We start from the raw sequence: 27,122 nt of genomic DNA on the forward strand, positions 1-27,122 counted from the left end.
GAGTGGATGTAGTTCGCTGAAACACTTAAGGGTAGCAGCAAGAACTGGATCCGTAGCCAGTGTCTTTGTAATGTGGCTCGAAGAGAGAAAATCCCCAAAACCAGGATAAAAGCATTGCCAGACGGGATTTTACGGGAAACTTTAGTACCAACCTACACCAAAATAAAGCTCGCATTCTAAGCTACAGGCTAGCAACGTTAAAATGTTCCGCGTCAATGGCTGAGCTCACACAGTTCAAAGTTAAATCATGGGAACGGCCGATTACGACTGCGTAGCACCTGAGCACAGCCGGCACCAGCCGATTTCGATAGCTCAGCAGCGAACGTGTTAGCTGATTTTTTGCATATTAGGATTTTTTTGTTAGGTTACCTGAACAGGCTTACCTGAATGGGAAAGAGTCCAAACTGGCACAAAATACACAAAACTTTACACTATATACACAAAGCATTAGAATATTTCACTGTCGCACTGTTTGACAGTATTTTCAACTAAGGAAGAGAGAGTTATTCAGGTATGCCTGCTATCCTCACAAAAAATCCTAAAAACCTAGGCCCTTGTGCTCTATGTTACATCCTTGATTATTTGGATAATCAGTCATCAACAGAACAAATTAGATACAAAGTTCTATGATTGATCGGAAACGTTTAAATTTATTTTTACGTGCAATTTTAATGATCTGCCAAAGTTATATAGTTTTCCAGTGTACACATATTACATGCAAATTTTGATAGTTTCTCAGTTATTTGTCATGGCACATACTGTCCCAACTTCAACTCCATATTCACAGGCTCAACTTGATTCATTTGCACCTTATTCAACTCATGAGAGCACTAAGCATGACTTTAGACAACATTGTTAGAATGAAAAAAATTCCAACAGAATAGAGTACAAAATGTACTCAGGCCACAGGTAACTGAATGGTAATGGCGTGCACGGCCATGGCTGACGAGAGTTTACTCCCGGCAGATTGTAGTTGCCGTCTGTGAAATATAAGCGATTTCTATATTAGCGGTTGCTCGCTACACTTGTAAGTATGTGACTTAATTTTGTATAATTTGCTTCTTTCTTCCTTTCGGTTAACTTTTGATTAACTGATCCGACTTCATGCAACCAAAAGTTTTTATATAAATTGTATTTTATATTTTTATACACGGTAGGCCTAATTAATTTTCATGCTTAGTATTGTATTTACCATGGCAGTGTCAGAGGCCAGCCAGAGAGATTTGTCCCGACACAGCCGAGGTACAATGTCCATCACTGCATCTCGGAACTGGCTAGACGACGAGTCTGGAATGCCGTACCTGAAAACAAACAACCAACTGTAGAGAAATCCTTCAGTTTTTTCTCATAAACCAACATGTCTAATCATGGCCGCATTAATAAATGGGGCGCAATAGGTTTTAGGTTTGTTTGGGGGAACAAAGAAAAAAATCCCCCTGGGGACTCAAATATAATATCTCGAAGCGCTCCACACATGCAAACCATGGGTGTGTGTCTAGTGATGGTAAAACCGGAATTGTGAATTTGATACAGCGAACTTTAAAAATCAAATCTCAACTCAAAATACAGTTCAAAGAAAAAAAACATTGAATCTTCCTATTTTTTTTTTATTTGTATCAATTCAGAATCTTAGAAATTATTTTGTAACTGTTAGCGCAAGAATCGCATCAACTCTGTGATTATGAATCCAAACTCTAATTGTTTCAAATAAGCCGGCTGAACGCAATTTCCACAAAACCCCTTAATCAGCTACATATTTTGGAATAGAATTTGAAATCTAAAATAACTTAACCATGAACTAATACATACCATATCTTGCTGGCGCCAGTGTGCAGGTACTCTATCCACGGCAGGCCGTGAGGGTCACGGTACCAACAACAAGCGGAGAACAACATTCCTACATGTAGGGTCGGCACTGTGACTCCTGAAAACATTATAAACACATTTCAGAATAATTCTGAATTATTGTATACACACTAATCAGGAGTCTACTGTAATACTTCAAGTATACTTGCTTTATAATAGCACTATTGATTTCTATGTTGTACACATCAAAACTTTTTGCAATAATTGAGTTGTCATTGGCCAGAAGTGAAAACAAAAATTAACAACATCAACCAATCCCTTAAATCGGTTCTTTAAAACACTTTAAGGTAGGCCTACACACAAAAAGGTTATGTTGACAGAATATGGTATTATATACATTGATGTTTGAAAGATGAAACAAATAAAAAATGCTACAATTTACCCAGCCCCAATTGTAAGTCTATTGTAGGCTACTGACTGCTCCACTTACCCATAATGGGTCCAAGAAACCTCAGTATGGACCCGGGGTTGTTGGTCAGCATCTTCAGGTTCCACGGGTGACGGGAAGTGGAACTGTTCTTGCCCGTAGGGAACCCGTAACCCATCGCACCCGAGTCTATGGAACCAGAGTGAACACATACGTGGTGCTGTCGTGATGCGACATGCTGAAAAAGAATTCAAGTAAGTAAGCAGTTACAAAATAAAATAAAAAGATTACATGTGCTTGTGGGTTCTTAATGGTGAAGAAGACCACAACTGGTCAAACCAAAGTGTTTAGGTTACAATCTGTGGATATTTTAACCTGATATTTTAGTCTTTGGTCTAGGAATGATAGCTTAAAAGTTATGTAGAGTTCAGAAACACCTTGTATAGTTCTGAAAAGGGGATTTTAAAGATGTCTATATACATTTTTGAAACGGTATTAATTTACTATCTTAATAAGATCAAGTCTAAAACGACAATAGAAGATTGGAAAGGAATGAAAATGTGCTCAAGGAAGAGACACCAGGAGCCAGTGGCTGGTGAGGCCATGAACCTCTTAAGGTACCAGTGACCACTCTAGTAAGTATTAATTTACTAACATTTACAGTTTGTCTCACTTGAAGCTGGTACACAGTATCTATTCTATTCAGTTAACATTTATTGTTGGTGGCTGACTATGAAAGCTATACGTTACAAATTACGTACTTTCCAGAATTCAAGTTCCACATCAGCGGCAGAAGGGGTGTCAGTTTTGGGAAACCACATTGACATGGTGTTGCGAGCGATTCGGTAAAACCCGTTGAGTGCCATGCTGCGACCCTGAAACACAGTCGAGAAACATTAGCAAACATCGTCAACCATAAACTCTTTTCAAAAGAGATTAGGGTGGTTCTCTTAAAATATAGATTTTTGTGGTAAGTTTCCACTAAGCCATAGAACAATTAACTCTTTGCTTTTGTCATAGTTCTTCAAGATTTTTGTGAGTGGCAGCTCAATGTAGCTGACAAAAAGTCTCAAAATAAAGACAGAAGAAGGAAAGTTTATGTTTTTAAGGTTTTAAAGGTACTGAATGCAGAGAAGTACATCAATATGAAAAAAAAACACTATTACAACCCGATAAACGATAAACCCACTTCAACATTGCAGATTAGTTGTCTTAAAGATTCCTATAGCATTTGATAGGATTTGATGGATTTCCATGAATTATTCAAAGGAACTTAAAAACAAACCTCATGTCTGTAATCTCAAACCTGCCTTGGTTAAAATATGCTGTCATTGACAGGTAAGTATTTTTTTTTTTTTTGTATGATATTAAGTTTTTTGTGTTTCTTCTTGTTCTGCAGTGCACTATTTCCCATTCTGGTAAACCTGCTATTCTAAAAATATCCTAAATACTTACGGCCATGTCCTCTATTTTACATCTTTGACCTGTTATGAAATTGTTTTTAGGATATTTTGAGAGGATAGCAGGCTTACCTGAATAGGAAAGAGTCCAAACTGGCAAAGGAAACACTTTACACTATATACAGAAAGAATTAGAAAATTTCACTGTCACTGACAGCATTAACTAAGGGTTGAAAATTGTTGTGTTTCTTCTGCCAGTTTGGACTCTTTCAAGCCTGCTTTCCTCTCAAAATATACTAAAACCCTAGGCCCTTGTGCTCTATCTTACATCCCTAACTTTCTGTGTAATTGTGATTCAAGGGATTGACAAAAAAGTAGTTCTCACCTTGACAATACATTCGTCAATGTCAGAGTCAGAGTCGCTGTCGCTATCTTCATCTTCGTCATTTTCAGACTCTTGCTGATTGGCCACTCGTTTCTCTCGCTCTGCCCAGTCCCTCTCCACTCCCTCGAACAACTGAGTTCTCTCAACTAAAACACACATCGTTCAGATAAAGAAACATTTAAAAACACCACTACTGTAACTGTATGACTATAAAATAAGGTAAGGCAATAGTCATCCACTGAGTTACAAAAGACAAGAGGAGTAGAAGAGAGGTATGAAGTTATGAGGAGTTGATTAAATATGTGGTATGCAGTGCACTAAAACAGTCAGAAAGTACAGTTAAGTGTACGTGCCTAAAGCCAAGCCTGTATTTTCCAAGTGTAGACAAAGACGGCAAAAGGAGTTGTCTCAACGTCTCAACAGACCCTCTACGGTATTGTTGCACAGTCATACAACAAGGAAGTAGCATGGGGTTTCTTAGTACTCGATCGTCTGAAGGGAGGGTTGGATAAAAAGGAAAGGTTGGATGACCCACAGAGAAGTATAGGTGCTGAGGAAATATGTTGTGCGCTTTTAGCTCTGGTATGCTGTGTCGGAAATATACTTGTGACGAGCAAGGAAGGGCCCGAACGGCAAAGCACTGTGCGGAATTCCTATCACACAGGGTCTTTCTCCACAGTGAGTGTTGTAGTGAGGGCAAGGGTGGCGATGTTGGACTTTGCCCTAGACACCAGCACTAATGCTAGACACCACTTATGAGTACTATGGTCCATCCTCTGTTCCTTGCTTCTTTGTGTATAACCTAAGACTGCATAATTGAGACTCCACTGAACCAATAATACAAATTGTAGCATACCATGAGACAGGGTGTCGTAGGGCAGCAGGAACTTGCAGTAGATGTCGTCCAGCTTGGTGACTCTGTCCTGAGCAGACTTGGGTATCTTCATCAGGTCGGCCACTCTGTGCCATCTCTTCTTCTCTATCACCTCCTTGAGACCTCCACACTGCTGTACAGTCTGGTACAGTCTCGGCAGGTCCACCTCCATACCTCCGATCTGGGGGTGTAACAGATGCAGATAGTTAGTTTGCAAATATTTCACAAGATTCTTTAACAGCAAGAAAAAGCTCACACAGTACAGCGACATTCAGAGATGAAAATGTTTCTATGAACACAAAAATGACACTACGTTTTGTACCTCAAACATACACATCTAATGATTCTACATCTCTAATTTACAGTTTACTAATAAGAACAATAATGTTAGTCTGCTATCAACAATTTATACTCCCAGATTTTACACAACCACGGAGTAATACTAACTACTAATATTAACTATCAAATCAATTAACATCCATCTTACAGAACCGGAAAATTCTAGGTTGTTCTAAAGTACAGAGGGAGCTCACTATTATCACTATTGGCATAGACTAACCAACACAAGTAGACTTCTCATCCCATTGTAAATTTTGAAGCTCGTTTTTCATGTCTAGTTCATGTACGTCACACTGGGCGCTTGTGTCGACGAAATTTTGTTTCTTTGTTTTAGGGTTAATTTCTTGATTTGTGCTTTACTGTTTGGTTAAATAACTAGGGGACAATTTATTGTTTATGATTAGATCGTATTATTTGGTTAAACAAGGTTTTAAATGACTGTATTAACAGGAAACAAATTGTAAACAAAACATGACCTCTACATAAACTGTACAGAACTAACAATAAAATTGTCTTCAGCTGTTCCATTAGGATGAGAACTCTACTAAGGGAGTATGTTTTCACGGGCTGTTCCTAAATCCTCCTCTATCAAAACACTTGTCTGTATAGAATCAGGCCAGCTTGTCTTAACTTATTTGATAAAATTATCTTTGTTACTATTTCATGTGAAATATATGTATATATATATTATGTAGCAAATGACGAACCCTATTGCACTGTAAAATGTTTAAAGGGTAATAAAGATTCTTATTCTTATTCTTATACAAACCTGTCAACTAGCAACAGATTACAATAAAGGTAACTTAAAATCTTGGGGAGCCAGAGTGTCAATTTTTGTTAGCATCGTTTTCAGCTAGTATGACAAGATTTAGCGTTACATAAGGGTGGGTACCAGCTAGATTTCTTCGCGAATTTGCATTTATCTCAAATGTAAACTCCCTCTTGGCTGCAATAAGATCTCAATGTTTTGGATATTTTTTAGGACAGTTCCATCTATACAACTCATCATAAATTCAGTTGTCTAAACAACGTTAACTGTCATCGCTTTAGCAAAACGGTAGAGTCAAGACCATTAAAAGTAATTTTCTATGAATATAAACATAACTATGTCAAATAAGATACTAACCCAAGGTGGATGGGTAAGGGCAATGCTCTGAGTTGCAAGGTATTTTTTAATGGCCAACATCTCCTTGACGTTGGGGCCCCAGCGATGCAGCATCTTGTGAATATACTGGTTGTAGGCCGTAAACCTCATGTCGTCACTCACTTTGCACTCAGGCTGGAACAAAAGGTTACAGTTAAGAATCAAAACTATAAAATGTAACATTCTGTTTGAGTATGTGGGCTTATTAATTGTGGTAGCTTGTTAGTAGTGTCTTTGGCAGTAAAGCATCACTTCTGAATATTTTCAATTGAATGACAAAGGCCAAAAAATACTTTCAACACTAACATGGCTGTTAAGAAGTATTAAAGTTACTAATGGTGAACCTACCTTAAAGTTAGACGGAGGCACCACTCGACACAGTCCGTACTTCTCAGCTTTTGGCGTAATGCTGCTGATATACTCCAGGGGATCTTCAAACTCCTTCTCAGTCGGGTAGAATGTTGGAGCCTCAACGAGCTTTGCCGGAGCAACTTTCGGAGGATGATTCTCTGCGCTGGTCGACGGCACTGCAGCTTTGCTCTTTATCCTGTGAATTTTTTTGTGAATATTTAGTCAGCTGAAGTAATGACCTAAATTAAAATTTCCAATCTTCCAGATTAGTAAATTGTTGTCTCATCAACTGGATTCTTTTAATGTCCTGTAGCGTAACATTGAGATACACTGGGAGTAAACCAAATGAGGTTACTCCAAACGAGGTTACTAAGTCTTCACAAAAACAAGAACATACCAATTGTTTACATTGAGTGTTTTAACTGCATCAGCATTTTTCACTATGTAAAAAAAGTGATCGGTCAGAACCCTGGTTTTGTTACCATTTGGTATGGTTCAATGACAAATCACATCTACGTCCAGAATCCAAAACGATTCTCCCTTTTGGAGTTGTACAGGCAACCTTCAGATTTCGAAGCAAGCATCATGACCACTTGGCTATCCAGATGCTAATTTGGTGCAAAGACTATTTTAAAGCAGATAAGAGAGCGCAGCTTTTTGAAACTACGCTAAAATACAAAAATGATAGCCTCCAGATGATTCAGATATTCCTACCTTTTGGCTAGTCTAGCAGCCTGAGGAGAGCAGGTTGTTGCAGCTTTGCTGGGTCCTGGTTGTTCCTCCTGAGTCTGGACAGGCTTCGGCTTGGGTCTCGCAGTTGGCTGCACTGTGCCCACAGGAGGTTTTACAGACAACGGTCTAACTTTCTGCTCCGGTTTGCCTGATCTTGTACCTATCAGCCCCCTGCACATCAAATCATTCTAAGTGAAGTGAACACACAACTTGCCAATTGATTAGTTACTGTTTTAAGATATTTTCCAACTACCTATATTTCTCATATTTGTTGCTAACCAATAATTTAATTTGTAGTTATTTAAATTCAATCCTTTGATTTACATTGAGGAAGAAAGATGAAACACAGCAAACTTAATTGAGGAAACTATTGTAAACAACAAAACGTTCACTACTTTAATTAAATTTGACCTTATAATCTTGAAAATGGACATTTTGAGAAAGAAGTGGTAGAAATCATTCTACTGTCATTTTATTACTACCTTTTAAAGAGGCCTCCTTATAGGGCAAATTAGTTGTTTTGTAAAATTTGTTTATGATACAAACTGTTAGAAACTATGTTCAAGAGCTGTTACTGTGAAAATGTTTAGTAATCTATAGAGTCAACAAAAGAAAATGTACCCTTCACTCTTGGTCAATACAAGTTTCAAAAATTCCAACCACAAAATTAATTTATACAAGATACTCAAGTGTTGCAAACATGCAATACCATAAAGAACTTTTTACTTGGTCAAACAACTGTGTTAAAAAGTTTTTACATTTCCAAAACGTTTGAATAACTAGTACAAAATGCCTATTAACTCAAAATGCTTCTTTTTTTCTTCGTAGAATACAAAGTACAATTTGTAATACACTTCTCAATTTGACAACTGTTCTGCATGAAACATTTTTTGACCCTTCCAATACATTTGTAATATGTCAACTGGACATAAACATGTCTTATGTCTTACCTTGGAGAGGGAGACGACTGGTTGAACGTAGACAAAGGTTTGGTCACCAGCTTGGCCCTCATGATGACCTTCTGATCAGGCCCTTCAGTATCCACCTTTACTGCCACCCCTTGTATCAAGGGTGGTTTACTTGTATCAGCAGCACTCTGTTGCAACGGAATGTAGAATGTGTGAGTGTCGTCATCGTCTCCTTCTTGCACATCAGTCTGCGTAGAGCACTCAAGAACGGCTTCATTATCAAAATTGACTTGAACAGCGATCGAGTTGCTGCTAGGAGTCATGTCTTCATCATCTGTAGTTGTTGTCGACTTGCCGTCCTTGCCTTTTGATCTGCGAAAGGGCGTGCTCGTTGGAGGTAATTCAGGGTCGAAGGCGTACACACTGCTTTCGTTCTCTGGTGAAAAAGCGTTAACACTCGGAGCGATGAGTTCTCTCCTCTCTTTCACTTTCAGAGCTGACCTGCGTTGGTGGAAAATGGATTTCCGTTCATGAGATTTCTCAGGTGTTTCTTCATTTGATGAGGACAATTCATTGGACGATGAACAGTCGTCTCTCACAGGTGGTGATACGTCCAGAGTATCCGTGGATGGTTTTTCCGCATCTTTATTTTTATTAGGTAATCTAAATGTTCTCAGCTTATTGACCGGTGGAGTCGTAGGTTGCTTGGTGCTGGTGGAGACAGAACTGCCGACGGACACTGGTACACAGAAGTTTTTAATGGATACCAAACCTTCTCCTTTAAGTTGATTTGGAGTGGTATTTTTCTTTGGCGTAGTAGCAGTTTTTTGTGGCTCTTGTTTTGTTACACAGCTAGGATCTGAGGTATATGGAACATCGTTTTTAGTATCTTTCACAGTGTTATCATCTTTTTCTTTAACACCATAAGATGGTCTTAGATCCATAACATTAGCATTCGTTACGTTCAATTCAGCATTCAAAACCTTCTTAGTTTTATCAATGGCGTCATATGAGCCCGGTGTAGGTTTACTTAGAGAAGTAACTTCATTTTTAGCATCAGTTTCAAATTTGGGAGAGTCGATATGTTGCAAACTCGGAGTTAAAGTGCTCCGGTACTCACACTCGCAAGTATCGTTTTCTAAAATGCCGCAATTTGCCCTGTGGACTACTTCGGAAGTTGAACTGTCATTTAGCCACCTTTTTATTTCTTCAGCGGACATATTTACCTTTTTCTTTTGCATTAAATCCAACTCTTCTTCTTGATTATGTGAATATATTCCAGTTGTCAGTTTGTGAGTGAACACATTTGGGGTGCATTTTACATTTTCTTCAGGGTACTCATTCTGAACTGAAACTATTCCAGGAGATTGAGTGTCTTTTACGTTTTCTTCTGAACTTTTTACCTTTTGTAATGAGGTTTTCTTGTTCTGGGAAGATCTTGTGTTGCCCAGCTTCTTCAAAGTCTGTTCCACTGGCAGAGGTAGACGATGCTTGGCCTCTGACATCGCAGGAGTATTTGTACCTTCATTATCTTGAGGTGAGGCTAACTGTTTTTCATTTACACTTGGGCTGAATGGTTTCACATCCAATTTCAAAGAGTTGCTATCTTCACAAGTGACTATGTTACTATTTTTTTCTTCCTCCGATTCATTAACTTCTTCTTTAACAAGCGCGTTGTCCCCATCCACAGGTTTAGTCAATTGAAGAGGCTGAGTGCTTTGTGACATCAAATTTACAGTTGAGTTGTTGGGTTCCTGCTCTGTTGGAAATTTCAAGCTGCTGCTGACACTGGCTTGTGTATTACGATTTGTTAAGCCATCTTCTGAGGTTTCTAATTTTTTGTCATCTACCTTCACTTTTTTTGTTTCAGTACTGCCTTCATTGGTGGTTACTAATTTTGAAAACCCAGATCTATTACTCAGAGGAGAGACTGACCTCCGGAAATTTTGTGTTTGTGAAAACACATTAGGCACAGACTCACCATCACTCTGAGATGATGAAAGAAATGTTGGAGAATAACTCCTTTTAGCAGGCACAATTTCTTTGAATATATTAGTGGAACATTTTCCAAAGACAGGTGAATTTGTATTACGGCTGATGGAATTACCTTTAGGTGAATTACTTTGTTGGGAGAAAGAATCCATTAGTGTCGGAGACTTAGTCCGCTTATTCAGATTGCTGTCGCTGAAAAAATTGTCAGGCACCGTACTTTGGCCAGAGCGGTTAGGTGAAAAGTGGCGGACTTTGTCAGGCATCAGTTGTTTGGAAGAACTTGGTACAGGACTGTTATACTGACTACCGACAATAGACAGGGGCTGCTCTCCGGGAATAGTGCTCTTTTGCAAAATTGACTTTGGTGAACTAGATCTTCTCAGAGGATCAATTTGAAATATGCTCACGTTTTGGTCCGGTTTCATGTAACTAGGAGAAGAGGTTTGCTTATTTGACAATTGATCCTGCTGAGAGTTTGTACTTGCTGCACTAGTTTTATTCATTGGAGACAGCTCAGCTGAATTCAATCCAGTTTTGATTTGTTTTTCAAATTTACGTGGAGAACCAGCTCTCTTTAAACTATCACTCCCGAAAATCGAACTAGGCTCTGGTTGATCTTTGTGCGATGTTTGTCTCGCATCTGAGCTAATCTTCAACTGATGTTGGGTTCCGGTGATTTGCTCAGATTGTGTGAACTCTGTATTTGAGGAAGGCAAGTATGGTGATTTAATACTGCTGCTTCTATTAAAATCTTCAACTGCTTTAGTAGTTGTTGAAGGGTTTACATGACTAGCTGCTGGAGCAAGTGATCTAGAATATTCACCACATTGGCTTAAAAACTCTTTCACTTCAGCTTCCTTTTCTCTCAAACTAGCGGGATCGACATTAGTGCTGCTACTTTTCTTCACATCAAATGAAACAGATCCTGCTTCTTTAGCTTTTGTCGGACTGGGGCCTAAAAAAGGTTTATTTTGCCTTAAAAATGGAATTGATGTAGACGTTTGACCCATGGTGGTTTTGTCACTTACAACCTCCGTTTTAGACTTATGTTTCTTGGCTAATGCAGTAACTGATAACTGTTTTTTTGCAACAGGTTTTTCAGTAGGAACATTATTACTGCTTTTTGGATCTTTAACATTCTTAAAGGCTAGCCTCCATGCTGATTCATTAACCGGTGTTTTAGATTTAGAATCAGCTGATTCCTTTTCCACTAGTAGCTCTTTTGAGTTCTTTTCAGGGCTTGTGCCTTGCCATCTAAGCCCAAAAGGTTTGAAGCCTTGAGCACCTCCCTTGAATGGATCAACGCCTTCTTGTCCATACGGTCTGACTGGTTTGTGCATAGGTATTATCTCCCCATCAACTCCAGGCCTCAAAGGTGTCATTATTTCTGGGCTGTGGCTGATTCCAGCTATGTCAATCAGGGTCCCAGGTTTCAACATAGATTTTGGGTTGGAACACCCTTTCAGTACTTGAGGATGTTCTGGTTTAGGTTTATGCTCCTGTACTTGTGCCTGATATCTTCTGAAATCACTCTCATGAGTATTAGGGCGTTTGTTATCTGATTCTAGTACATTGAAGCGTTTAAATTCAGGTTCCTGAATGGTTACACGTTTAAATTCAGGTTCCTGAATGGTTACACGTTTAAACTCAGGTTCCTGAATGGTAACACGTTTAAATTCAGGTTCCTGAATGGTAACACGTTTAACTTCACTGTCTTTGGTTTTTATCTTCTTGACGTCAGAGCAATCAGAAGGTTTTTGATCGCCTTCACATGAACGCTTGGTATCTAAATCAAGTGACCTTTTATGTTCTACATCAAATGCCTGTCCGCTTTTATTCCATGCGCCTGTCTGAATGGTAAAACTTTTATCATCAATTTTATGCACATTCTTCAAACTCATTAGGGTCTCCACAGCAGAACTTATTTTATCTGCCATGTCCAAAGTCCCCAGTTTAGAGCTATTTTCAGGAAGCATTTCTTGCTTTATTGTTGATTTATTTGCATCAGGTTTTAACATTTTGGTATTTGCCATTATTCCTTTGATTCCAGATTGTTCAATCGATTTTTCGTTGAAATCACTTGGAACCAAGGTAGGACTTGCTGGGAGGCATTTTACCTCTGGTAAAAGATTTCTACTCAACAAAGGTTCCAAAACAACATTTCTGATTTTCAGACCATCACCAGAACAAGCAGTTGTATTCAGGGGAGTTGGTTGGACAGTTTCCTTCTGCTTGGTTAATTGTGATGTTTGTTGGGTATCAGCCCCTTTTGACACTACAACATCTACAATCCTAGACTCTTTATTTTCCAAAACACATTTTGTACGGTTTGTAACTAAAGTAGAACCTCGAGGATAAGCCATTTTGAGGTCAGGCTTCCCATCGTGTTCATTTTGACTTGAGCTCTTTGAGCAGCTAGCTTTTTCATTTAGTTTCATATCAACAGTTATTTGTGGATTTTTCTGATCAATCTTTCCTCCATCAAGTAACTGAACATTTTTTGCTAGCGTGACTTCTCTAACTGTTTTGTTTTGAATTTTTTCTGACTTAACTGACTGCTTACAATCCTCTTCATTTGCTTTGGTATGTAAATTTAACTTATGAGATTTATTTGCAATTTTTGCAAAATACTTTTCTTCTGTGACTTGAGGCATCTTAATGTTTTCTTCTTTTAGTACTTCATTGTTTTCCCCCTTTATAGGTGATGACAATACTTGATTTTGTAGAACGTTTTTGGTCCACACAAGATTTTGAGAAGCCGCAGTATTTAAACTGGCATTTGCAATAGTTTCTTTGGTATCATTTAATACATTGCTTGGTTTTATTTCTTGTGAGATACTCCCATCTTTCGAAGTATCTGAGGGACATAGAATACCCATGCTCATATCATTCAAACTACTTGTTAAAGTATTTTTGCTTTCATTTAATTCCATTTTCACATCATCTTTTTTACTAGCTTCCACTTTGGTTTTTTGGGTATTGTCTGATAAAATCGACTCGTTTAGATAAATCTTTTTGGAGCTAGATTGCTTTTTCTTCGCATCTCCAATATTAATTGACTGATTTGGCGTAACTTTTTCTACTACCTTTTTCTCAGACTCGGCTTGCAGAGTTTTGAATACAACAGCTAACTCTGTTTGAATTTTACTTTCCTTGGTGTCAAGGGGACTACAAGTTCTGGTGGTCTTATCACTGTGTACTTTTTCTTTATTTGGTTCAGGGGATGATAGACATTCAGAACTTTTGGTATCACAGTCAATAACTTCTTCTGCACTATCACTTACAGATGAAAGATCGTTTTTAATTCCACTCTCAGCTCCTCTTTTGGTTGAAACCTTTTTCTTGGTTGCATTTGTATTTGAATTGTTGCATTTATCAGGATTAATTTTACCAGTTTTCAACGGAAGAGCATCTTCCTCTTTAGGGGCATTCTGTGGTAGGCTACTTGACTTGTTGGCAGGTGTTAAAACCTTTGTTACATCCTTACTACATGTTTCCATAGACCCAATTTCACTTTCCTGGACATTTGCACTCTTTTTAGTCGTTTTATCAATCTGTGAAGGCATATTTTTACTATTTTCTGAAGATTTAACACCAGTTTCTGATTCACTTTCTTTTGCCGTGGATTTTTTATGATTCCTTTCGGATTGTGATTTGTTTTCAGCACTGGTCTTTTCTGTTTCTTTTGTGTTCTGAGACTCATTTTCACTAGTTTCATTGGTCCCTTCTATTACTTGTTTTGGTTTTGGGATTGAAGTCGCAGATTTGGTCTTAGACGTTGACTCTGTCTTTCCTTTTCCCTTAACTTCATTTTCTTTTTTCTTCACTGCTTGCTGTGCTTTGGCACTAGTTTGGGCTGATTGTTTATCTTCTTTTGATATATCTTTAGATGTATTCAATGATCTTCTTCTAGTTAATTTCTGGTCCACATCCACAGTAATGTCATTTGAATTCCCTTCTTTTTCAATTGACTGTCTAGTTTTCTTGGGACTTTTTAATGTGCCTGGTGATTTGGTTTGGTTAACTTTTTTGCCAAGAGGTTCTTCGTCAGAATCATCAAATATAGTCTCTGGTGCGTCCTTCTTTTTGGAAGATGAAGAATCTCTTTCTTTGGTAACTGCTTTATGTTGCTTATTTTTACTGTCACTGACTCTGCTGGGATGAGATCTCCTTTCTCTTCGGCTCTCCCTATCAGAAGTAGGTGTTTTAGGACTTGATTTTTCAACTTCGGTGCTGCTATCTTGAGAAATTTCTTTAGAAGATGATCTTGAAGACATTCTCGTTATCAGCGTGGCCCTGGTAGTCTTTAATCTTTTTAGTTCAAGTTCTTTTGAAACTAATCTATATGAGTTCCTTCTAAGGGTTCTTGTCTTGAGGGTGGTTAGCCTTGCGGCAGGCTTTTCGGGTAACTTCCTGATATTCCTTACAAGTGGTTTATTCTCATTTGGTTTGGTTTCTTTCTTAACTGACTTGGTTGTTGATTTTTTCTCTGACCTCGTAGTGTCAGTGCTGTCTTTTGATCCCCTGCGTTCTGAAATTAGAATTAAAACAAGTTTCAGTACCCTACTACTATTATTTTAGTATACATTTTATTATTGTAGAAATTTTAATTTGATTATAACTACCATAACACTATACGCTATCAAAAATAAATTTAATAAAATGCAGTAGAGCATCGATTATCCAATACCTTATCATAAAAAATCTTGGTTAACCGAAAACCCGACCACCAGGATAGCCATGATCGTGGGAGACTATCACTGCTGTTGCCAAAATTGCAAAATATGCTCCCGGAAGTTGTTACAATCATAGGAGACAGTCAAAACCAGTAAAAATGTTTATCACCCATATTACTGGTGTTGATTTTTTTGTTCTTGTCCACGCCGGTGGAATTTTTGAGAGAAGATGAAACAATGTTATTCAAATGCTTTTTGATATTATGAAAGTTATCAACTAAAGTTAAGATAATTTATCTTAACTTTATCTTAAGTTTTTACTGTCAATGGTTTATCAGAAAATATCAGCTATCCGAACTCCCCTAATCTCCAATTGTTTAGGATAAACCACTGCACTCTACCGTAGAAGATGAAAACCATAGAGTTCACAATGGTCAACAATCAACATTTAAAAATGTGTTTCATTTTAATGTCAATTGCCGCTTGTCAGAAAAAAATCACTGATCTGAACACCTCTAATTGGTTTGGACAACCTACTCTCTACTGTATAAGATAAAAACCATAGATTTCACAATAGCTTAAACAAGGAACTTTTGAAGTTCAGAACAATTGTTTCTGATATTTAAGTTAGGATTATTTCCCTGCTTCTTCAGTCATAATGTACACGCATTAGAAAAAACAAACAAGAATGGAAGATTTAAAAAGTTGGTAGATCTGCAGTAGCTTTAAAAATTGTATGATCGACTCAATAATGTTTGATTGATTGACTTGATTGACTACATGTATATATTTGGCATTTGAGAAAATAAATTATTGCATAACCTCAACGTGTACCTTTGCAGATAAACTTATTATTTTGTTTTTAATGCTTGAGAAAAAATCGAGTGAGAATAGCAACCAAAATTTTGGCTACCCAAAATATACAATCCCTTAACTATTTTGGTTAAGCTGGATTCCGTAAAAAATTTGGATGTGGTAAAAAATAACCGTTACAAAAATGAACCGAGGCCTACTACCTGATTGTTTAGGAATGTCTTCATAACTGTCCACAGACATTGCATCAGCAATGTCCTCATCTTCATCCGGGCTGCCAAGATCTTTTTTCAACATTTCCATGAACAAAGTAGCCGCTTCCTTTGTCTTACGAGGCAGTCTGGAACTGAGCCAAAACTTTTTAATGAAACTCAAAGCACAATAAAAGAATAAGTTTTAACACACATTTGAAACTGAAGCATTGTGACTAAGTGAAACAGTCTCCACCAATAAAACTAATGTCACAATACTCAAAACAAAAGTTTTAGATATGTTTCAATATGCCCAGTCTAATTAGATTGATTTAAGTTAGGTTAGGCTTATTGTTTTCATTATAGATGCATCAATAAAGGATTTAAGTAAACTAATCCTCTCTTAACTTGGCAACATGATTTATTGGCAACTAACTTGGAACAATGAACAAAAATAACTTAAATAACATGGTCTAGGTCAGCATTTCCCAACCTTTTTCCTTGGTGTACCACTTAACAGGACCAAAATATGTCGCATACCACCTAGAATTGTGGAGGTATCATTATGTAGGTAATTACAGATGGAATATGCTTATAAATTATTTTGCAAATCTAAATAACCCACTTTGCAACCATACGTTTGACCTTTCCTTGGAATAGGTTATATTTGAGCAGTTGAAGCATATTTGCGTCTATTAGGAACCGAGCAAATGGGAATATTTTTTTTATCAGTTTCATATTTTTTTATTGTCCTTGTTCTTACGTCCTGTTGCCTATCCACAGTTGCCAATAGGCCATGAATTAATGCTGTCACCAGCCCAAAAAATGCTGAAACATAGGTGTGAAATATAATACTTAAACAATGGTCCCTAAGGTACAGTTAATGGCTTCTGTGTATGTAGGGGAAACATTGGTTTAGACAACTAAGAATCATAGGATGATTTTTAAATGGTCCATATCTAATCTGTTCACAAAACTTAGGCATTTTTAGGGGAAGAAATCTATCACCTCCATTTGATCATACCTTAACAACAATACATATAGTGGTTTATGTTACCTTGTGACTGTCCAAAACTATTCTTTGTAGTTTGTTATGACTACAGCTGTTTTGTGCTTCGGATGGAAGGTCTGAAGAATGTCAAGTAGTAGTTTAATATTCCTCATGGTGGAGTTCGTCAAAAGTTGAATAGTATATAAATAACACGGACACCACACAAAACACAAATCACGAAACGGAACATTTAACACTGGTCAACAAGACGGTAACGAAACACGTGGTACGGCACCGGTTGAGGGCAAGTCGCGACTGTCACATATCGTCAGCGTTGACCCCCGCCCCAACTCCTATGATATCCTTATCTTGCTCCTTTGCTGTCTTTCCATAATAGAATCCATAATAGAAAGACAACATTCAGACCTGATGATGTGCTCCATCCGAAGCAGGAAACAGCTGTAGTCATAACGAACTACAAATGATTGTTTTGGACAGTAACAAGGTAACATAAACCACTATACGTTAATTCAGACGATCCAGAAATTAACAATGTAAATATATTCAACGTAAAATTAACAATTAAATAGCTCAACGTCAATCAGCTGTGACATATATACTAAGCAAAAAAAGTAGTGGGGGAACTTCCCCTTTAAAACCCCTAAATTTTCTGAACGAACTATAGCAAATCAAGTAGAAGTGTATGCAATACTCTATGACAGCTTGTAAAATAGACATACCTTGTAGCTTGTGATGAAGGTCTCATTAACCTCGACCGGGTTGTAACTCGGCCAGCCAGGATTGAAGCCTTTGACATTACTCTCGGTTTTTTCACAAGAGGTTGATCGTCGTCCGATGAAAAGTCTGACAAAGAACTGGCTATTGCAGGTTTCTTTGCATCTGGAAAACAATATTTGAATTACAAAAATAAATCAAACCATTTTTTACAATTTTAAAACAATGCAGAAACTTTGTTACCCTATAGCCTATATATTTAATTTTTCCCACTGCAGCTAAACTGTTTTGGAATGTTAAACTAAAACAGGAGAGTTAGAAAATGATAAAACCATAGACAAGTTTAAAATGTTTTCCTACCTGTTAAAATAAATCAAACAGTGGCAGTCGTGCAAGCATAATTTAACACACAACAAATTTACGTGGATCGACTAAATTTTGAACTGATATGATTTAGTGTTTAGTTAATAGCCAATTTGTTAGTTCTACATTGTTTAGAAAGTTTTTACTTTTCTTAGCCGTTGTAGGTTTCATCTTGATGACTTTCCTCGGTTTGCGCTCGGTTTTGAGGCCCTTGTCACTGCCTGGTGGCAGACCACCGGAACTGCGGAGACCTCCTCTAGTGACGGACTTGGAGGCGGTCCTTGAAACAAAAATGATGCTAACTACTGCTGATACATAACCACCAAAAACTTAATTCAGAGAGCATACCTCAAGTTATTTTCATAAATTACTGCAACTAAGAAATTATTTTTTTTCATTAGAGTAACAGTAGAAAAGGACAAGTTTGACATGTTGCTCTATTATATGAATATTTGAATAAAATATGTCTTCCGACACTATTCGATATATTTAATCTTAGACTTTTAATTTATTTGTCTTTTTTTTATCTGTCTATATGAAATATAGACATTTTTAAGACGGTAATTATATAATATAAAAGATATTACCATGGCGATTGATTTCAACCAGTCACACAGGTTGTGATCAGAGACCAATCAGACTCTATCTTCCATAGCCTTTTTAAAGTCTCCGGTTGGGCCTGGAGATGGCTAGTGTGAGAAGTAGAAATTTTATAAGTATAGGGCCTAAGTTTCATTTTCATTTAGTTTCATTTCAACGTACCTCTTGACGATGACAGCTTGTTTCTTCAACACGGGTTTGCGAGAGGCGGAAGTGGAGGAAGATCGAGAGGCTGCCGCAGATTTGGTTTTGACCAGCTGCGTCGTCCGCAGAGGCTTTTTCTGCAGAGCAGGAGCAGACGGTTTCTCATCCAGGGGCCCCGCAGACCTCGTCCGGATCATGTTCTTTCCTTTAACTGCAACACAATATTAAAAAGATATTTAATATATGTTTAGAACAAATTCAATCAGTAATATTGGGTAATAAAGAAACCGTAATGTGCCAAAAGGTATTAATTATTATAAGTTTGACAAACAAGTATATTTTTGACTCCCCCCCCCCCACAGTACAAGCCCATGCCAAAGGCACAAAGGTCACTTTACTGATGCCTTCACCCTCAACGTTCTCCAGCCAGCTGCGACAGCACTACTAAATAAATGCACACAGTCACAGGCCTATTTCCGTCCGCAAGAACAGTACTTGTATTTTGTTGGTAAACAAATGTTTGTGTTGTGTGACTAGAACACTGTCCAAGCGACCGACTTTCATTGCAAAATTTGATTTTCTTAACAATGCTATTCCATGAACATTATGATGAAGCAATCAATGAAACCTTGGTTGTGTAGTTACAACTACTGTATTTTGAACTGGGAAGAAAATAAGGGTAAATAGACCACTACATTATTTGACATAATAATAAAGGGGCAAGCCACAACAATGAGTATAATAATTTCCTTTAGTAGTAGTATAATAGTTTAGCAAAAAATAAAGGATCTTTCTCAGCTCCTTGATCTACAAAATATAATTGAATTTGTTGCTGGAAGATAAGCAGTCATAGCTTGAAACATGTGCAAAATAACATAGATGAATCTAAATTTTACACTTTCGGGAACCATTTAGGTGGAAATCTTGTACTACAACCATGAGTGGGTGACAGTTGGTGGTCATGGGAAAAATGTGGGACATACCAACACACACTTTCCTTTCATGTATATAGATTATTTCTTGATGTGTTTTTTACCCCATTAGCTGTGGCCACATATTGTATCAACTGCATGTACAACAAAGGATGTTCTTGCATGTAAAAATGTAACTAAGTTTCAAGGGTGGTAAAAGTTTAAGATTGTACGAGAGGACATCGAGGGTTCCAGAAGAGGGATTTAGGGACTTGCGGAGAAAATTGTTGAAAATGAAGTGTCCAAAAACAAGGTTCTAATGTATATTTACAAGATGATACACACAGAGAATGTTGTAGTCACTTCATTTTTCACTAGACAACGAAAACTGTTGTAACTTTCTTAATATCTGCCTAGGTCCATTGCCCCCCCCCCCCCCTCATGCCATCCACGCTGAGTTTACAAATCATGAATTTTAAGTTGTTTCACACATTCGGCTTAAAAAACTTTATTGCATATTTAACAACAGTCTAGAACATAATAGAATGTCATTAATTAATGGTATTGTTTAGTGTCTGCATAAACTATGTGCCTCGGCATACAAATGTCACATATTGCTAAATGACATTCTATTATGTTCTAGACTGTTGTTAACTTCCATACCTTTCAAGGCCAGTTTGGTCAAAGTCTTCTTCTCCTTATTCATCCTCTGCTCTTGGTACTTCTTCTTCAGGGCTTGAACAGCAGTTGATTTAGATTTGCTTCTATTTTTTGCTTCTGCTTTAGCCACACTTCCAAGCTGAATAGAATCAAGAAGTAATATTATATTAATGATTTTTAAAAAGGAATGTTTGTTTTCTCTTTATCCTAATTATTTTTAGATGTCTTAGCTACAAAATGAACTAAAACCTAAAATGTAAAGCTTATGAGTTTGTGAAGTTTGCACATAAAATACTCCCATGAGTTATCAATATAAAATAGAATATTTTCTGCCACATCTGTTAAAAATGGGGTCTTTAAAAGGATTTACTGGTTTTTGAGAAATTAGTTATCACCTCACAGTGTCACAAGGCAAAATTTAACATAATACATATTACAGACAAATATGCATATCAAGGAAGTCCTTATGAATAAACAAACATTTTCACAGGCTCAGAGTATGTTACTCACATGGTCGCCACTGGACCTGTGACCGGACCGGGAATGTCCAGATGTCGAAGCCCCATCTCGCTTGTCATCTTCCCCTCCCAACGGCTCGGGTATTGATGGTTCGTTGAAGAACTCCAGTGACTTCGGTAACATGTCACTACCTGTATCAGAATTGTTGAAGGTTATAAAAAATATAATCTGTGATATCAACGTATGTGTGAGAGTAAACAGAGGGTAAACAGAAGGCAATCGATAACTATTCACTATGTCCAGCATAAAACATACCTCTGAAGCACAGGAAGTTGACAAATGATTCAGTTTTGGGCCGTTTGATCGGCAGCAGCTCGGCCGAAGGAGCTGCACCATTGTACTTGTTCTTATCCTTGTCTTTCACAGGAGTGAGGACAGGACTGTTCAAATGTGAACCCTGCGCAAACTTCCTCTGGGCATGTACCTTGGTCCTGTAAAAATATAACGGAAATTATTGTAAACAACAGTGAAAGCGCCATTATGAGGTATAAAATTATAAATAGTACCTAACTAAAAATCACAGTTTAATATACAATTTTGGTCAAACTTAGTTTTAAAGGTTTGAACATACGTACCGGTACAGTAGTTATAAAACCTAAGTTTTAAAATGATAAAAGATTGTATTGGTTTGAAGGATAGATCTAAGAGAAGTAGCCCAACCGAGTCAATAGTGATATCATCATATGACATGTAACATTTATATTTCAATGACTGTTTATCTGGTCAAATTATAGAGCACTATTCATAGCAAGAAAAAGAAAAATATATTTTGTCACCAGCATGGCAACCTGTAAAGCCTATATTATTTTTTGTGTTTGTTTTTTAATCAATTTCAAATTATAAAAAGATTCTGCACATCTACAGGAAAATACCTTTTGGCAGAATGCATTGATTAGATTTTCCCTGTGATGCACATGAGCTGAGAAAAAAAGGTTTTCAAGAAACATGCCTGCCTATAATAAATAGTAGGCCTATTCTATGAGCCAGAAGATTATTTTAGACATTTTTATTTTACTAGAAGATGGTTCAGTATACAAATTTAAATTAATCTTAAACATATTTAAGGTAAATAAATTACTACAAAATAAGACTTTTACATAAAAGTATGTTTTTATATAATTCAATAAAATTTTCAATGGTTTTCCTTTTGAAAAAATCACCTACATTTTGTAACGTTACAATATATATACAATAACAATAAGCCTACATTTGATAAAATCGCCTACATTTTGTAAGGAACTGTAGCCTAATGTTTATAGGAATTGTTGGACAGTTTTATCAGACCACTGGTTATACGGAGGGGATACGCATGCCAATGCTTACTCAACAAATTACTCTATAGTTAGTCACCTAGCCACCTAGCAACTGCAAGCCATAGCTCACTGAGAATTATAGCAGTACATCTATTAGCTATCCTCCACTCGTTTAAAAACACTTGGGCACAGCAGTTGTGGCACACATTTAATATATTTTAACTACTTTATTGCTCTTATTTCTAAAATTTTAATCTAGAAGATTTTGAACGGAATAATTTTTGGAATTGAATGATGAGTAGGTAAAAACCTTTCGGTTTTAATTTTCTTTGTGAGAACTCTACAAAACAAGTCTCAAACAATTTTAATACACAATTAAAGAGTTGAAAATAAAACAAAAATAAGTATTGAAGTGAGAAGAATTATAGTTTCTGTTTTATTATGTACTACAATTTTGTTTACTGTGTAGGCCTAAGTATAAAGTAAGCATAAACATTGGTTGAGAATGAAGAAATGCTGACAAAGTTTTAAACTTTGGACTGAATGCTCAAAATGTTATCTTCAATTGCAGACAAGTTTAGTGTGGTTTTTCTAAGTTTCTAAATTTATTATTTTGTTTATTATTTTGAGATATTAGCTCATAATAGTGGTGAATCAGTAAACATTAGATTTAGAGAAACACAAAGAAAAAACATAGAGAAAAGTAAGTTAAATCTTAAAATGTGATTTTAAGTTATATGGCGTAGAGACTTAAAAGGCGTGAATAATTATGATTTGTACTTGGAACCAGTTATTTAGTCAAATTTTGTCTGTGCCTCAATAACAGAAATCCATTAAATAATTCACGCTTTTTGTTTCTTCAAAGATTTTTATAACAGATTTAACTTAGGCTACATTGGATAAAGTCAAGCTTGAACAAGTGTTTTGAGATTAATTTCATCAGTGTTTAAAAGATATTTATTCATCAACAAGCATTAAGCTACACGAATTAAAGTTAAGTGTGCAATTGATAACTGTGGGTCCAGTTAAATTACCTAACAGTTTTTGCTTTCCATAGAACAATCCTGGAATGTGCTTAGAAGTGCAGATAAGAAAGTGAACGGAGATAAGAAACTAGTCAGCATTTCCCATTGTTCAATAAACACATGCTTAATCTACACAGTAAAAACCTGTTGCTATAAAATAATAGAACAAAAGTTATAGGCCTAATACAAATAGGCTACACTTGTTACTTACAAACACAAAATTATCCTATAAACATAAATTTTTAGAATGTTGTGGTGAGTTTAAAACAAAAATTTATTGTTTTTTCATCAATAAGTATACATTTTAGTTTGCATCCACTGAAAGGGGAGTTGTTGTGGAAGAAGTAAATATTTTAAATAAATTAGAACTTATTAAAACTAAAAACTTCTTTCTTGACAAAAGACTAACCTTTTAGGGCTCTCTTGCAACGGTTCTGCTTCTTCTTTTTTGCGTCTTTTAGAATCACTGCGACTTACAACCATTGTTTTCTGAAAACAAAATTTATCAGTGATAAATACATTTTTAAGAGAAAGTGCTAATTATCACTGAATTCTCGGTCTTTCAGTGAGGGCCGGTGGTAGTCTGATTTTATTCAGACTTGACGGCTCTCAAAGACAGAGCAAGTTCAATGAAACAGGCCGTTTAAGCCAGGCTATAACTTTATTATTTTACTAAGAAAGTGACGCTTTGTTGATAGTTAAAGCTGATTTTATAGGCCTAAATGAAAGACTAACTTTAGGAACTAAAATTGGCTGACCTTGACTTCACCCTTACTAAAATTGCTACTTTCATAATGTCCTTTTAACTTTCATTCGGAAAGTTTCATTGACTATGCCTCTTGATGATTTTAATCTTTCATTAGCATAATGAAAGAGCGTCACTCACACATGAAACTAGTAGGGCAGAAATTTGGCAAGATGATTGCTCATATTGCCCATGAACATATGGGCATATTCTTAACTTAAAAATCCTTTGGAGCACGGCCCCAGTGGCTCTCTGTCTGGAGTTGCCAATGTTTACCTTGGGTATTAATATTTAAAAAGAATTTAAGAAATTTTAACAGGCTGTTCAAACTAAACAAATAAATTGGGTTATGATGTTCAATTGCATCGAAAAGTTACAAGGTTTTTTACAGAGGTTTTTTTTAGTTCAGAAAACTATTTTACTTAGGTGGTTGTTTTTGTGGGAAAAGATCTGTGTTATCAATGTGGTTGAGGTAGATTTCAGCTGAGATGCTAGACAACGGTGATCCCACTCACTTTGCTTGTTGGCATAGCCAACCCCTCACTTTGTACATGTGGTTTTCCGTTTAGTGTGAAATAATTTTGTTGGAGTAGGCTATTATCTTGGAGTATTACGGATTATCAGTTCATCGATGTTCAGATTTAATCAAACGACTGAATGATACGAACTGGTGACGCCTGATGATAGCACAACACTTTGTGCTGAAACCTAGGACGCAGAAATTGACTTATTTTGCACTAGGTACTGTTTAAATCCACTACCTATATTAGTTCCTAAACAGTTTAGGGGCAGTTCCACATTTCATGATGTCAAACATACTTTGTTTTTCAACATTTTTCAACAAGGTTGGCGGCCTCTTTTAACCTAGAATTTGCCCATCCACATAGACTAACTGCCCGTGCAAAGCAAGGGGTGAGCCGGTACAGTACAAAGGTGAACTGCACTGATAAAATGTTTGCGGCAGTGACCAGGATCTGAACCCACGACAACGCTGCCTTGGGCTCGAAGTCCATGGTGCTACCGACTGAGCCACCGACTCACCAAATTTTTAGTTAGCCTAGTTTAATAAAAACGGACAAATTTTTTACATTAACTTTTAAACTTGATGATGTGTTTATCTTGATTAGTAGGTAAGCTTAATCGTACACCGGAGATCCGAGGAGCATAAAGATTAATATGCTAACTTAACTTAGCAGCCTACTTAGTTACTTAGCCTAAGTATTATAAAAATAAAGAAATAGGCCTACTTGGAAAATCAAATAGGCCTAGGCTATGTCTAGGCTATAACTTAGGTACTTCTTATGTTTTCCTGTTTATGGTTTATGGTTTCCTGTTGTTGTTTGTAGTTTCTTTGTAAGTTGGGCCTACAAAGATTAAATAATCTTTGAAAAGAAGGTTTAATGGTGGAAATATTGATTGTTAATTGATATAAGTTATTTTCATTCGATAATAGTCTAGGTAGCCCAGTTAAGAAACTGTACCCATTTACCCTACACGAACAAGTAATGAAATTAAGTTAGGTAGCCTGTGAAAGTTAAGGGGTATAAGTTTATCTAAGTTAATATATAAATATTTAAAAAAAAACTAGGATAGGCCTATTCTTTATCGAAATAATAATACAAATGTTTCATTTAAAGGTAGAAATCTATTAGATTCCTATTTAAGTTATATATTATTATATATCTATTTATATAAATTATTAATATGCCTATTTCAGACCTCTTGAAACCTCAAGTTGTAGAGATCTGTCAAAACTCAAAATAAAGCTAGCCCTCAAGTTGAGCTAGTTTATCAATATGATATTGGCCAATTTATTAGCATATTAATTCATCATTTATTTTCAAAAGTAATGTTTCCTGTATGACAGTTTTATGATAAAACGAAAATAATTAAGAGGGTTATTATGCCAGCCAAGTATGTAAACAGTGAATGTGGATCATAAGCTTATTAGCTCCGTGCTGCCACACCACAAGGCAATTCTCAACCACTGAAGAGCAAAAGCTGTCAGAATATGAGTTATTGGTAAATAATACTTACAGTTTGTCAATTCACTACATCTTATTCGGAAAATGTGAGTTATGAACTGAAATATCGCACAAAATTAAGACAACTGTTTCGAACACCAGACAAAACGCCTCAAGCTAAGCGAGATAACTAAGTGGCTTTTGCTTTGGCTTTAGCTTTAGCAGCACGTAAGTGCGTAAGTAAAGTAGAAATGGTGGGGTGGGGTAAGAAGGGGTGACATGAGTAAAAGCGAAACAAGTACCAGCTGACTTCATGTTGACCAATCTATACAAAAATAAAACTATTTTAACTTGCATACTACAACAAATCAATGTACCCCAAAACTTTATTTAACCCTAATATATTTGTCGTACGAGTATAGATAAATTAATTATACAAATACTTTTGAGTATAATCCAAGTTAAGGCATTGTTGTTCAAGTAAGTATTCAAGTAAGTAAGTTGTTATTAAGCTATTTCACCAACTATAAAATTGAATTGAGCCAAATAATGTGCTTAGCCTGGGTAAGGGGGTAAGGGTAAAAACAATCTGTGCCACATGAAGGGGCAGCAGCATGTGTCTGAGAATATAAAAGTGGATTTGAGATTAGGCCCTTAGAGAATTTGCAGATGGCACTGAAGTACCGGAATTTTATTATATTTAAATAGCATTATTTATTGTTTGTGTTAAATGATTGATTATTTTTTATTTCTTTTATATATTATGTACCTAGCCTAATATATGATTTATTATTAAACTAAAACCTCTTCTCAGGTAATGGTACTAAAACCAAGGAATTAAGCACTGTAATATAGGATTCATCAACTTTTTGTCGACATCAGTCCTAGTGGGGCCTTGCATCAGTGCCCCCAAAAGCAACCAACACAAAACTCACTTGGGCTTCAAATTGTATTTTATTACGTATTTTAGGATGAAAATTTTGCTTGCAAAATTTACAGACAGCTATGTCAGCGTTACTGAATTTAGTTAGTTAAAAATTGCGAGGTGACTACTTACAGTAAATAGTAAATAAATCGCTAATATTTTATATAGTGATGTTATTAAAAGTTAAAAATAAAAACACATTTTTCATGGAAGAGCGGTTGGCAATAAAAGTTGGAATTATGAAAAATA

General features: G+C 36.4%; 1 protein-coding gene across 1 annotated transcript in view; it reads right to left on the reverse strand.

Moving 5' to 3' along the window:
* Positions 1 to 26,148, reverse strand: part of LOC128993854 (uncharacterized) — a 33,258-nt gene extending 7,110 nt beyond the window's left edge. Inside the window, exons 1-19 of the mRNA XM_054417913.1 lie at positions 26,022 to 26,148; positions 23,649 to 23,728; positions 21,217 to 21,392; positions 20,953 to 21,092; positions 20,446 to 20,581; positions 18,890 to 19,082; positions 18,274 to 18,407; positions 17,770 to 17,929; positions 16,051 to 16,193; positions 8,409 to 14,889; positions 7,441 to 7,629; positions 6,724 to 6,922; positions 6,358 to 6,510; positions 4,875 to 5,073; positions 4,019 to 4,164; positions 2,995 to 3,108; positions 2,297 to 2,471; positions 1,810 to 1,924; positions 1,193 to 1,301 (exon numbers count right to left, since the gene is read on the reverse strand). Coding sequence (XP_054273888.1) covers positions 1,193 to 1,301; positions 1,810 to 1,924; positions 2,297 to 2,471; positions 2,995 to 3,108; positions 4,019 to 4,164; positions 4,875 to 5,073; positions 6,358 to 6,510; positions 6,724 to 6,922; positions 7,441 to 7,629; positions 8,409 to 14,889; positions 16,051 to 16,193; positions 17,770 to 17,929; positions 18,274 to 18,407; positions 18,890 to 19,082; positions 20,446 to 20,581; positions 20,953 to 21,092; positions 21,217 to 21,392; positions 23,649 to 23,722 — 9,036 coding nt within the window. The 5' untranslated portion in view covers positions 23,723 to 23,728; positions 26,022 to 26,148. The remainder of the gene's footprint in view (positions 1 to 1,192; positions 1,302 to 1,809; positions 1,925 to 2,296; positions 2,472 to 2,994; positions 3,109 to 4,018; positions 4,165 to 4,874; positions 5,074 to 6,357; positions 6,511 to 6,723; positions 6,923 to 7,440; positions 7,630 to 8,408; positions 14,890 to 16,050; positions 16,194 to 17,769; positions 17,930 to 18,273; positions 18,408 to 18,889; positions 19,083 to 20,445; positions 20,582 to 20,952; positions 21,093 to 21,216; positions 21,393 to 23,648; positions 23,729 to 26,021) is intronic.
* Between the last annotated feature and the right edge of the window lie 974 nt (positions 26,149 to 27,122).

Source organism: Macrosteles quadrilineatus, unplaced genomic scaffold (genome assembly GCF_028750875.1).
Source record: "Macrosteles quadrilineatus isolate MER2022 unplaced genomic scaffold, UCM_ALF_1.0 Scaffold_5__1_contigs__length_97177068, whole genome shotgun sequence".
Taxonomy (NCBI): Eukaryota; Metazoa; Arthropoda; class Insecta; order Hemiptera; family Cicadellidae; genus Macrosteles; species Macrosteles quadrilineatus.